This window comes from Conger conger, chromosome 16, assembly GCF_963514075.1.
Source record: "Conger conger chromosome 16, fConCon1.1, whole genome shotgun sequence".
Taxonomy (NCBI): domain Eukaryota; kingdom Metazoa; phylum Chordata; class Actinopteri; order Anguilliformes; family Congridae; genus Conger; species Conger conger.
The window spans coordinates 25,950,036-25,962,788 of record NC_083775.1 but is presented as its reverse complement, the minus strand read 5'-3'; the positions used below and the strand labels follow the sequence as shown (position 1 = coordinate 25,962,788).

The following is a 12,753-nucleotide window of genomic DNA, read 5'->3' as shown; positions in this document are numbered from 1 at the left end:
GGACCCACAGTGAGACATACTGTATACATACATACACCAGCCTGGACCCACAGTGAGAAATACTGTATACACACACACACACACACACACACACACACACCAGCCTGGACCCACAGTGAGAAATACTGTATTCATACATATACACACATACATCAGCCTGGACCCACAGTGAAAGCTACAGTACACATACACCAGCCTGGACCCACAGGACACACACACACACACACACACACACCCACACACTAGCCTGCATAGTCAGAGCCACATGCACACACATACACACACCTGAACATACACTCTGTGACCACACACACACACACACACACACACACACACACACTCCTTGACCATACACGCAAACTCCCTGCTCCATGCCCCCTGGCTGTAGTGGGCTGTGTTACGGCTCATTTGCAGTGATTCACTGCACTCTGATCCCTAATGACTCACTGAATCACTGATGTTCTCTGGCTCCACGCTGAGTCCTTTCCATTCCTGTCAGTGGGGTTTTCTCTTGGATCCTCTTTTTTTCCAGCATTTTATTAAATTAATCCAGGGTTGAGTCATCCGACGGCTTGTTTTCATAAAAAATGTTGTTGCAGAACAGTTATAGGAAGATGTTTTGGATATGTATGAGCAGTGGAAAATGGCAAGATTATTATAACGTCTTCTCGAATTATGCACTAAACTCAGAGCTTTAATTCAAGGAACATTAGTCATTAACTTTGATTTACAAAACTCAATTTAGGTTCTTCAAAATTATTTATTTTGAGTCATAAATGTGTGTACACCTGCTTGCATATAGGCCTGATGGTTTGGGAATGTAGTTAGCCAGGGGGATATTTCATGAAGCAGAATTACAAAGTTAGCTGGATAACTACACTGAGTAAAATCCAAATCTATCCCAAATCTGGGGCATGGACTGAAGTACCATGCTACCGTAGTAATCCTACTTTGTGAAATACACTTCAGATCTGGTACTATTTTACATTGTACACTGCAAGTGACCCTTGTAAGCGCAATGGATGAATGGGCTAAATTAATGTAATGTATATTAGATGTTTAGGATGTTTAGTTTGGCTAGGTAAGCAGTATTTGGCTAGGTAAGGGGTTTGTTCATACCTTTGTGTGTTGCAGTATTACGATTTACAAAAAAAACCAAAACAACATTTAATCAAATAGGCCCTGGTCCTTATCTTTGTTGTGCAGGTAGCAGTTGAAATTGTACTTCCCTCTAGGGTCTTTCAGCGCACTTATCCCTGGTTATGGGTATGCACTTTGTTGTACGTCACTCTGGATAAGAGCGTCTGCCAAATGCCATTAATGTAATGTAACGTAGATGTGGTTGAGATACAGGAGCTTAGAACAGTGAAGTGGGAATAGGGGGCAGTATAAACGTGAGAATAGAACAGTGAGGTGGTAATTGGGGGCAGTATTGACAGATGGGTGGATATTTTGCTCGTCCCTCAGGGGGCCCCCTCGCAGACCCCCGCCCCTCGTCCAGGAGCAGGTGAAGAGTCTCAACCAGTCACTGCGCCTGGGACACCTGCTCTGCCGTAGCCGCAGCCCGGACTTCCTGCTCAACATCATCCAGAGACAGGTGAGGGAACTACATCTCCCAGCATGCACCATTTCCCAACCTCCATTTTGAGGCCAATTTGAGACAGTGGCTCAGGTGGTAAGATCCGTCGTCTGGCAGTCGGAGGGTTGCCGGTTCCATCCTGCCCTGGGTGTATCGAAGTGTCCCTGAGCAAGACACCTAACCCTAAATGCTCCTGACGAGCTGGTCGGTGCCTTACACGGCAGCCAATTGGCGTGTGAGTGTGTGTATGAATGGGTGAGTGAGAAGCATCAATTGTATAGTGCATTTACCATTTACCATTTGATGAGCCGCCCTCTGTGCTTGCCTCCAGGCCTCCTCCCAGTCCATGCCCTGGCTGGCCGACCTCGTCCAGTCCAGCGAGGGGTCCTTGGACGTGCTGCCCGTGCAGTGCCTGTGCGAGTTCCTGCTCCACGACGCGGCGGACGACTCTTCTCCAGTAGAGGACGAGGATGAGGGAGAGAGCAAGGAGCAACGAGCTAAGAAAAGACAAGTGCGTGGCTTTCCCTCAGAAACGGTCTCTGAACAAGACAGCACTAGCATCCTCTCCAAGAACAGAAATGTGATAGCAAAACCAAAATACTGAGTCACACAATGGAACGGTCTATTTTTTCCCCGACCGCAGAGGCAACAAAAACAAAGGCAGCTCCTTGGACGCCTGCAGGATTTGCTCCTGGGTCCTAAAGCGGACGAGCAGACTACGTGCGAGGTCCTGGACTACTTCCTGCGTAGACTCAGCTCCTCGCAGGTCGCCTCCAGGGTGCTGGCCATGAAGGTACCTTGTAGCATGAGAACGTGTCCCAAACGCCAGAGCTACATAACACCTTCATAAGATCTTTAGTGCATAACGTCTTCATAATCACTACACACTACAATCACGCAGCATGTATAAATGTGTATGAGCACGTGGCAGTCATGTTGACTAATGTCAGTTCACACACTTTGTGAAAATATCTACCCAAGGCCTGTAATCGTCAATGACAGTGGTGCCCAATCCCGTGCCAAGGAGTACTGTGAGTCTGCACGTTTTCATACAAACCAATCACAACACCGGCTGATTTCCCTTATGAGTTCCCTCCTCTCTGGTTGAAGGAATTTTAATTGGTGAAATCAGCTGGTGTTGTGATAGTTTGGAATGAAAATCTGCATACTCTTGGCCCTCCGTAGCACTTGATTGGGCACCACCAGTTTATACTTGGTTAGGGCTTATAAATAAGCTATCTAGTGCTTCTGAAGTGCTTGTGTAGTTGTTGAGCCTGCATGACACTTGATAGGCTGTATTAAAGCGGTGTGATTTCGGGGACAGGGCCTGTCTCTGGTCCTCTCCGAAGGGGGTCTGAGGGACGGAGAGGAGCGGGACCAGCCCATGGAGGAGGACTCGACGGACGCCGAACTCCTCCCGGGGTACCAGTGGCTCCTGCAGGACCTGTCCAAACTGCCCCTGTTCGACAGTGTGCGGGCCATGACCTCCAGCGCCCTGCAGCAGGTCAGTTGAGCCAATATTGCAGCTAACGGTCGGAGACAGAGCCACCACTAGGATTGGAGGCCAATTTCATTTTTTCAGTAGATCCGTGAATAACCTAACACAACATAATCAGGAGAATAGGCCATTCAGCCCAGCAATAATCACCATTTACAACCACTGAAGTGTACCTAATGCTTAGTTTACCTAAAAGCTAGATAGCATCTCGCCTCAAATCAAGCCTATTATGTTCTTTGAATCTCAAGTAATTTCTAGGGTGGATTGATGATGGAATTGACTCCATCCAAGGTGATCACATGGTGGGTAGCAGTATAGTAGGTATAGTAGTGGTTGGGGAACTGGGCTTGTGACCTAAAGATTGCAGGTTTGATTACCTGGTAGGACACTACCTAAGTACACTTGAGCAAGCTACTTAAGCTCTGGATAAGAGCGTCTGCCAAATGCCAATAATGTAAAAGTTCAGTTTCAGTATGTATCCAGAGTATGTATGAATGGATACTATGGAACAATGTAAAAGCAATGTATGTCGCTCTGGAAAAGAGCATCTGCTAAATGATTGTAGTGTAACCTAATATAATATGATATTTACATTTGTATGCTCAGCTGTGTGTGTTTTGGGGGTTAGGGGCTTGTAATTGGAAGGCTGCCATTTAAATTGCTTGCTGAGGCACTGTGTAGCCTTTGTTAGAATGTTGAGAAAGATACATGAGCTAACGTGCTTATTAATTCTGACTGCATTGAGTTTTATGTAAATGCACACCATTTAATTGACCTGTGAAGAACATAATATCTACTTGTAAACAGGACTGTTTCATTGGTTTGTGTGGGGGTTGTTACATTTATGCAGTTTTATAACATTATATGTCCTCCAAGGCCATTCACGTGGAGACAGATCCTCAGACCATCAGCGCCTACCTGATCTATCTGTCCCAGCATGCACCTGTGGAGGAGCAGGGTCTTCACAATGATCTCGCCCTGGTATGGTATCCCCCCATCCTGTGTGTTTTAAAATCTTGCAGCCTGCCTATTCTTTAACTCTATCTCCTGTTTTTAATTATTTGCATTCTAGAAATAACTGAAAATGCCAGTGCAAAATTGACTTTTAGGGTTTCATTATTATGCTCAATGTTTCGTTTTTAGTGGTAGTGTTAAGATTTCCTTTGTTTTCTAAAGCTCTTTGAACACTATCTGAAAAACATAAAGGCATTGTAAGCCACCTCTCTCTCTCTCTCTCTCTCTCTCTCTCTCTCTCTCTCTCTCTCTCTCTCTCTCTCTCTCTCTCTCTCTCAGGATGTGGCGAGGCTGATCGTGGAGCGCTCCACCATCATGAGCTGTCTGTTCAGTAAGCACTCGTGCCGGCCCGAGTCCGACGCCGTGCTGTCCGCCCTCATCTCCATCTTCTCCTCCTACATCCGCCGCATGAGGAAGACCAAGGAGGGCGAGGACCTCTACAGCTGGGTGAGGAAGGCCTTCTCATTGGATGCCGTGGTTTCTTCAAACTCAAATCGTTGTTTCTTCAAACTCAACGGGTTTCGCTCTTATTCAGGTTAACAGAGGCGTGTAGATCTAGAGCTGGGTGAGGAGGCCTTCTCACTGGACGCCGTGGTTTCTTCAAACTCAAACCGTTGTTTCTTCAAACTCAACGGGTTTTGCTCTCATTCAGGTTAACAGGCGTGTAGATCTAGTAGATGTAGCACAGTCTCGGGTTCGGTTTTGTGAATTCCTTTCAATTCTTGGAAACAGGCCAATCAATGACTGAAATGAAACGCTTAAGTGCAGCTACATATCAACTACCAACAGACCGCTGTCCTCCTGGAGTTGAGTTTGACGATTTAAGACGGTCAATAATCAAAGAAACTTCATCTGTTTTAGGTTAGATGATAATGCCACTTTCAGTCCCAAGCCCAATACGGAGTGGCTCCACCCAAATCCCGAGGAGTTTTTGCTTTTGTTGTAGTTACACTTGAGTGGAGTGAAACTGTTCATGTTAAAGTGTATTGGCGTCGCGTATCCCTTGCGGTTAGGGCTAGCCATGTTGAGCTAACCGCGGGCTAACCATGCTCAGCTCATGTAACAGAAGAGGTGTGTCTGTTCCAGTCCGAGTCTCAGGACCAGGTGTTCCTGCGCTGGACCACAGGGGAGACGGCCACCATGCACATCCTGGTGGTGCACGCCATGGTCATACTGCTCACCCTGGGCCCACCCAAAGGTCTGCGTTTTCCCTTCTTTCTCTCGCTCTTCCTTAGCCGTTTTTCCGCTCCATCGCTTTGTCCTGGCGGGCTGGGAGACCGCCGTTTGTCATTTTGTCTCCTGAGAGTGATAATTTACTGCTGTGTAAAGTTGGGGATGAAACGCATGAAGGCATCGCCGAACCCGTTTTCATCAAATTCCAATTTGAATATTAAACTAATTCCTCAGCCTTGTAAAAGGCTACAGCCCCTTTTCCTATTGTATATAAATTAAATAATTAACAGAAGTGCATACAGGAAGCTTCCTTCTTAATATCCTCCAGTATGACCGTAGAACAGGGATCGTTAAATCACGGTCCTTGTAGGCCAAGAACTGCTGGTTTTTCACCCTCCCTTTCCCTGGGAGTCAGTTATGAAGACGGCCTGTCCTATCGGTAGCACTAATTGGGGCTGGATTTTAATTTGAGGGCCATTTGATGATCCCTGCATTAGAACCTTCTGGGAGCTGTCAGCTTCTCTGTGTCTGGATGAAAAGCATGATTGTGAGGATGAAAACCCCCCATAGGGTCTTCCACACAGACAGGCTGAACAGCGCCCCCTTGTGTCTGTCTCTTCAGAGGAGAGCGATTTTTACAACCTGCTGGACATCTGGTTCCCCGATAAGAAGCCCCTCCCCACTGCCTTCCTAGTGGACACCTCGGAAGAAGCCCTTCTGCTGCCCGATTGGCTGAAGCTGAGGATGATCCGCTCGGAAGTCTCCCGATTGGTGGATGCAGGTATGTGAGAAGCAAAGGTGCATTGATTCTAAATAATTGATGTCAAGTATTGAAAAGGAGTCAAAAAGGTTCATTTGTAAATATGCCTTGTGTACAGTTTGGGGCGAATTGTCACATTTTAATTTTTTAGTAAACGGTGAATGACATCTTTCAGTGACTAAAGCAGTTTAAATTTGGTTTTTGCTTTGTGTTTCTATTTGTTGTTCATCATCTGTTTATGGTTTCTTTAAGTTTGATAAAAGACTTCTGAATATTTGACAGTGTCAGTTCCAGGTGATAAATATCAACATTCTACCCCATGAGAATTTTGTTTCATTCTACATGTTTTGCAGATAAACATGATTTATGCCCCCTGCCTTTATTATAGGAGATTTTTATACATAAATGACATCTTTTATCGCAAACAAATGACACATTCATTGTAAATATGGTCTAGCAGAGGTAAGTGGCATCCACAAACTATATATTTTGTTTATATTGTTTGGAATTGAGATAATATGTTGAGTATCTTTGCATAAATCTTTAGTATTGCTTTAAAATCCTAATAATATATTTAATTTGACCCAAGCTAGCAGTTGCAAAGCTGTAAAAAGTAAACGGTCCACAAGGGTTAAATTATTCCACTAAATGCCAAATACGGGAAAACATAAAAGGGACATTAAAGTGAAAACACTTCCCGATCACTAAGTGAATCACCGGTGGTCGAGCTTGCATAGAGACTGCGGCGGTGGTCTGATTGTCCGCCCGCGCGGTCTACGGTCGTCCTGACCGCGGTCGTTCCCCCGCAGCCCTGCAGGACCTGGAGCCCCAGCAGCTGCTGCTGTTCGTGCAGTCCTTCGGCATCCCCGTGTCCAGCATGAGCAAGCTGCTGCAGTATCTGGATCAGGCCGTGTCCCACGACCCCCAGACCCTGGAGCAGAACATCATGGACAAGAGTGAGCCTGTCTCCGGCCCTGCTGCGGCTACCGCTGTCCAAGAACAACACCCGAGTTTACGACATGTTGTTCTGCCAGTAAACTAGCAAGGGCGCTTAGAGCCCTGTGCCTGTCTGTTCCTTTCTGTCTATTGTGACTTTGGGTCTACATTCTCTTTTTAAATAACTACTACTTACTGGAAAAGGTTTTTCTTCGTTCTGTTAATGGTGGTCATAACATTTGGTAAAATGTTACTAGCTTTGCTAGGCTAACGGCACACTTACCGCTTCACTAATGAACCGGACTCTGCGCACGCTGTGAGCTCTAAAAAAAAAAAAAAGCTACTCATTTTCCTCCTGTAGGAGAGCTGAAACCTTTACTGCAGTGCACAGACTGTGTCTCTTGTTTCAGACTACATGGCTCACCTGGTGGAGGTGCAACACGAGCGGGGTGCCACCGGGGGGCACACCTTCCACACCTTACTCAGCGCCTCTCTTCCTCCTCGCAGAGGTAAGCAGGACCGTCTCTGATATGTGCTGTATGTGTGCGTCTTAAGTTTAGCCTACTGCGTTTAATTTGTATAATGTATTGAATCAACTATTTACCTACTTTCTGTCAGGTAAATAGTTGTGTGCTTTCTGAAGTAGGCTTATGTGAAGAGGTACTACACCCGGGTCTACGTTATGCGTACATTAACCGTACATTATCCATGCTTGCTGCATAGATCAGGGATCATCAACTCACGGTCCTCAAAGGCTAAGAACAGCTGGTTTTCCACCCTCCCTTTAGCTGGGAGTCATGTGTGAAGAAAGTCTGGCCAATCGGTGGTACTAATTGTACAGTTAATTTACCCCAGGAGGAAAGAAAACCAGGGCTGGATTTGGATTTGTGGTCCAGATTTGATGATCCCTGGCATGGATTATAGATTTTGTCCACATACTGAGCTGGCCCTTTAAATGAAGCGGTCCAGGTGATTATAGGCCATGTTTCTGCTGGTGAAAGGTGCTTTAATCCAGCCTCGTGCTCACAGAGTGAGGCTTGTTGCCGCGGTTCCCTTTCAGACAGCGCCGAACTGAACCGGGCCAAGGTCACTGTAGAAACTCCCCACAGCGCGATGAAGATGCGAGCAGCCAATCAGATTCCAGCGATCGGGCCTGACGACGATCTCACCGGAATGCTTGTTCAGGTGCTGACATTCACAGAGAATTTAAAGGGGTTTTATCTCTCAGATTATTTACTCATACATTCTCTTTTTCACTTAAAATACTTTCCACACTACAAAAAAGAGCAAGGGATATAGGTTATATTTTCAAGCGTGTTTCTTGCCGTTTAGGAAAAGCGGCTTGAGTTAAGAAAATCATTAGTAAATAAATGAATAACATGATTCAATTATTGCAGCGTTCTTGCCTGGAGCTCCAGTCATTTTGTGAAATTAGTGCTGTTATTTTCAATTTCAAGGGTCATTTAGTTTAAACTACTTGAGCTAGCAGGCAAACAATAATTATCGCAAAATTGGAGAGAGTCAGTTTTCAGTCTTCAAAGTGTTTTCTCTGTCCTCGGTGTCAGTCGGTGTGTTAGTGTAGGCGGTGGCATTTACACTGTTGTCTTGAAACCTGAAAGCTTCACGGCTTTGCACATTTCTCACTCCTCGACCAAAATAACCTCAAAAAAGATTTCATTTATTCCTTAGATCTCTAGGTCCCGCTGCGATAAAATCTCCTTTTCCAAGAAGGTCGAAGCAGTATAAATATAAGCTTTCAGTTAAGAATATGCGTGAAAATAAGCAGATAATGGCAATTCAAGTTTGCAAGTGCATTTTATCTGAAAATTTAAAACTGTTTCTGAATATTTTGTTTCGTCAAAAAAATCTCCCTGAAATATAAGTATGTAGTTAAGTCACTAACTCAGTAGGAGCTGTTATTGACCAGTAGTAACTGTTACTGCTAAGTAGTAAGTGTGATTGATTTTATTGCTTAGTAGTACCTGCCATTGTCCATAGTAGCTTTTTTTGCTGTGTAGTTTGCAGCTGTTATTGTTCAATAGTAGCTGTTGATGCTAGCTAGATACTGATACTAGATACTGAGCTAGATGCTCAGTAGTGCCTGTTATTGTTCAGTAGTTGCTTTTATTGCCGTTTAGCTAGTAGCTGTTATTGCTTGCTAGTACTGTAAGTGTTAATTTTCATTTTGTTCAGTTGTTATTGGTCAGTAGTACCTATTATTGTTCAGTAATAGTTGTTATTGGTCAGTAGTACCTATTATTGTTCAGTAATAGTTGTTATTGACCAGTAATAGTTGTTATTGTTCAGTAATAGTTGTTATTGGTCAGTAGTAGGTGTTATTGGTCAGTAATAGTTGTTATTGGTCAGTAATAGGTGTTATTGTTCAGTAATAGTTGTTATTGGTCAGTAGTAGGTGTTATTGGTCACCATTATCTGTTGTTGTTCTGCAGAAGCTATTATTGTTCTTATACAAAAATTATTGTTATTTTTCTGGAATCCTGTGGCCGTATCTGTCTGTCCCCCAGCTCTTCCCCCTGAACGTGGACCCTCGCTGGCCCAGCCCCCCCCCACGCCAGCTCACTCTGGCCCTGCAGCAGGCCCTGGCCCAGGAGCTGGCCCGCGTGCGGCAGGGACACGCCCAGCCCGGCGGGGTGGCCTCTCGCCTCCTCCAGGCCCTGGCGGCCCTGCTCAACTCCACCCACGGGGGCGCCGTGGTCCTGGCCATGCACCGCAGCCACGCCCACTCCTGCCCGCTGCTGCGGCAGCTGCACCAGTACCAGGTAGGAGGGCGGAGCCAGGTGTAGCACCACCCCCGCGCCGCGAGAGACAGGCCTCCGCTTGTCCGGTCAGAACCCTCCAGTGCTCTGGTACCGAACGAACTCGCGTGAATCGCTCAGCAGTGTGTTTTTGAATGTGTTCTCCCCTCCTAAATTCCCATACTTTCACACACCCATCAGGAAACAACTCAGTCCCACACCAAATCTCCACATCATTTGGGGTTGCATTCGGTTCTACTTCTGGCACATTCCCACACAGAGCATTGCATTGTGGGATTCCCTTCTTGTTGGGAGCTTGAATTTTATACCCTTGGTTGGAGGGAGTAAAAATGAGGGAGGGATTATATTCATAAATTGCACTTGGTGCGGATGCCATATTTCATTCAGGCATTTTCGGGATCCCCCCCTTGAAGCAAGGGAAAGGGATATCAGGAAGAAAGCATAAAATTTGGATCCAAACACACACCTGGTCCTCACAATCTACCTACCACTCCCTCCAGGACCCAGTACATTGCGTTAGTACACACCAATGCTTTCTCTTCATAATGAATTTCCAAATTCTTGATGTTGATAATCCGATTGTTTGGCCTATGTTTCTGCCTGTATTATTTATCAGCCGCATAATGGCTTCCTTAACTGCCATTGGCGCTACTCTGGTCCTCATGTTGACAAACGCCAATAACACACCAAAGGCAATGAACAGCCTAGAATCAAGACTTGGCACTGGAAGCTTTTTGTAGTGTGATTATAGTATGGATGACTCGTCCGGGTTTGTCAATGTGTTGTTTGACACCCCTCCCTCCCTCTCTCTCTCTCTCTCTCTCCATCTCCCTCTCTCTCTCCCTCCCTCTCCCTCTCCCTCTCTCTCTCCCTCCCCCTCCCTCCCGCCCTCCTTCTCTCTCCCTCTCCCTCTCCCTCTCTCTCTCCCTCCCTCTCCCTCTCTCCCTCCCTCTCCCTCTCCCTCTCTCTCTCCCTCCCCCTCCCTCTCCCTCCCTCCTTCTCTCTCCCTCTCCCTCTCCCTCTCTCTCCCTCCAGCGTCGTGTGCCCCAGGACTCGGCCTTCTCCGCGCTCTTCTTCAAAGCCGCCATGCAGATGCTGAGCTGGCTGGAGAGCCCGTCGGTGGAGCCGGGGCCCCTGCAGGCCCTGCTGAAGGGCTTCGCCGCCCAGTACTCCCACAAGCACCGGCTGAGCGACGGTGTGTCCCGCCCTTACATTCACACTGTACTGGATATTTCACCGCTTAGATGGACATTTTACCAGATATTTCACCACTTAGATGGACATTTTACCAGATATTTCACCACTTAGATGGACATTTTACCAGATAATTCACCACTTAGATGGACATTTTACCAGATATTTCACCACTTAGATGGACATTTTACCAGATATTTCACCACTTAGATGGACATTTTACCAGATATTTCACCACTTAGATGGACATTTTACCAGATATTTCACCACTTAGATGGACATTTTACTAGATATTTCACCACTTAGATGGACATTTTACCAGATATTTCACCCCTTAGATGGACATTTTACAGGATATTTCACCTTTCACCATTTTATCCTAAAAGGGCCGGCGTGGGTGCAGGTTTTTGTTTTAACCCAGCAGTAACACACCTGATTATACTAATGAACTAATCGTGGTCTTTAATCAAGACCTTGATGAGTAGAATCAGCTGTCTTAGTTCTGTGCTAAAACAACAACCTGCACACACACCGGCCCTTTCTGGATAAGATTGGACACCCCTGGCTTATATGGACATTTTACAGGATATTCCACAGCTTAGATAGACATTTTGCATTCAGCCATTTAGTAGACACGTGTATCCAGAACCAATTGCAGGTTATACTTACAACAACTTATTAGCTGGTTTTGCTTTGTTGTACTGTAGTTTTTTATTGTTAGTAGTAGGTGTCATTGTGCATTATTAGCTGGTTTTGCACAGTTGTGGCTGTTTATTGTCAGTAGGAGATGTCAGTATTGTATTTGTAGCATGAGTCACCATTTTCTTTATGAGTACAGTCGACAAAAACATCAAAGTAACCACTTATATGCGTAGTTCACAAACCAGAATGCAGTAGAACTGCATTTCACGTCATCAGGGTATGATGAGAGGTCCAGAGATTTCTCACACGACTGATTAAGTTATCAGGCATTCCTATCTCATTGTTGACACGTACAGGCCTCAGAAGCCATGTCATCATTCCCTTCATTAATATCTGTGGTTTGTTAGCACTTTCTAGACTTCCGCATTAAGAAATCCAACATTCTATGGGAGAAATTCATGTTTTTCAAAACCCTTTAAAAGAAATGGACATTTTGACGTTTGTTTGGATATGAACAAATTAGATTTTTGCTAGCAAAATAATTATTAGGAAATCCATAGGGGCAGAGGTTTTACATCAGACTTCCAAAGCCTATAGCGAGGATAGAAGATTCACCCATAATAGATGGAGTCACCGATAAATCAGAGGGCCTGATTTACTAAGATCTTTAACATGCCCTTTTAGGGCACACAAAACTAGACACAACCAGTGATTGGTGCAAAACAAATACTATGACCAATTATACCACATTATTGCTTTTGCGCGTTCTAAAAGGTTTTCCGCTTGCTAAGGGTCTTGGTAAATGAGGTTCAGAGTCGGTTATAGAGGCTGGTGCTCACCGCCAGTGACCCAGTCGTAAGTGCGTTCTCTCCTCTCTGCAGTGCGTACCGGGTTCCTTCATCTGGCAGAGGCGTTGGCGTATGGCCGGGACTCGGAGGTGGGCGCCAGGGCCGTCATCGCCACCCTGAAGGCCGGGGAGAGGTGCAACGCCGAGCCGGACCTTGTCCGGAAAGGTGCGTCTGCCCGCCTCTTTCCATGTGCGGACAGCGGGTCGCCTTGCGCCCCTGACCCGTTACTGCACACATCCAACACGTGTGTTCCTGTGCCCGTTTCATCTGTCTGTTGTTCCATTTCAAAGCATTAAACCAAGGGTATAAAACGATATGTCAGTAGTAGTCAA

The 12,753-nt window shown here is 45.8% G+C and overlaps 1 protein-coding gene across 2 annotated transcripts in view; it reads left to right on the top strand.

Annotated features, from left to right (window-relative positions):
• Positions 1 to 12,753, top strand: part of ints1 (integrator complex subunit 1) — a 42,879-nt gene that overhangs the window by 11,519 nt on the left and 18,607 nt on the right. For both annotated transcript variants that reach the window (XM_061224107.1, XM_061224106.1), the window contains exons 20-33: positions 1,468 to 1,597; positions 1,911 to 2,090; positions 2,223 to 2,372; positions 2,904 to 3,083; positions 3,954 to 4,058; positions 4,371 to 4,538; positions 5,178 to 5,289; positions 5,887 to 6,045; positions 6,834 to 6,980; positions 7,371 to 7,469; positions 8,021 to 8,145; positions 9,486 to 9,740; positions 10,773 to 10,932; positions 12,455 to 12,586. In XM_061224107.1, coding sequence (XP_061080091.1) covers positions 1,468 to 1,597; positions 1,911 to 2,090; positions 2,223 to 2,372; positions 2,904 to 3,083; positions 3,954 to 4,058; positions 4,371 to 4,538; positions 5,178 to 5,289; positions 5,887 to 6,045; positions 6,834 to 6,980; positions 7,371 to 7,469; positions 8,021 to 8,145; positions 9,486 to 9,740; positions 10,773 to 10,932; positions 12,455 to 12,586 — 2,102 coding nt within the window. The remainder of the gene's footprint in view (positions 1 to 1,467; positions 1,598 to 1,910; positions 2,091 to 2,222; positions 2,373 to 2,903; positions 3,084 to 3,953; positions 4,059 to 4,370; positions 4,539 to 5,177; positions 5,290 to 5,886; positions 6,046 to 6,833; positions 6,981 to 7,370; positions 7,470 to 8,020; positions 8,146 to 9,485; positions 9,741 to 10,772; positions 10,933 to 12,454; positions 12,587 to 12,753) is intronic.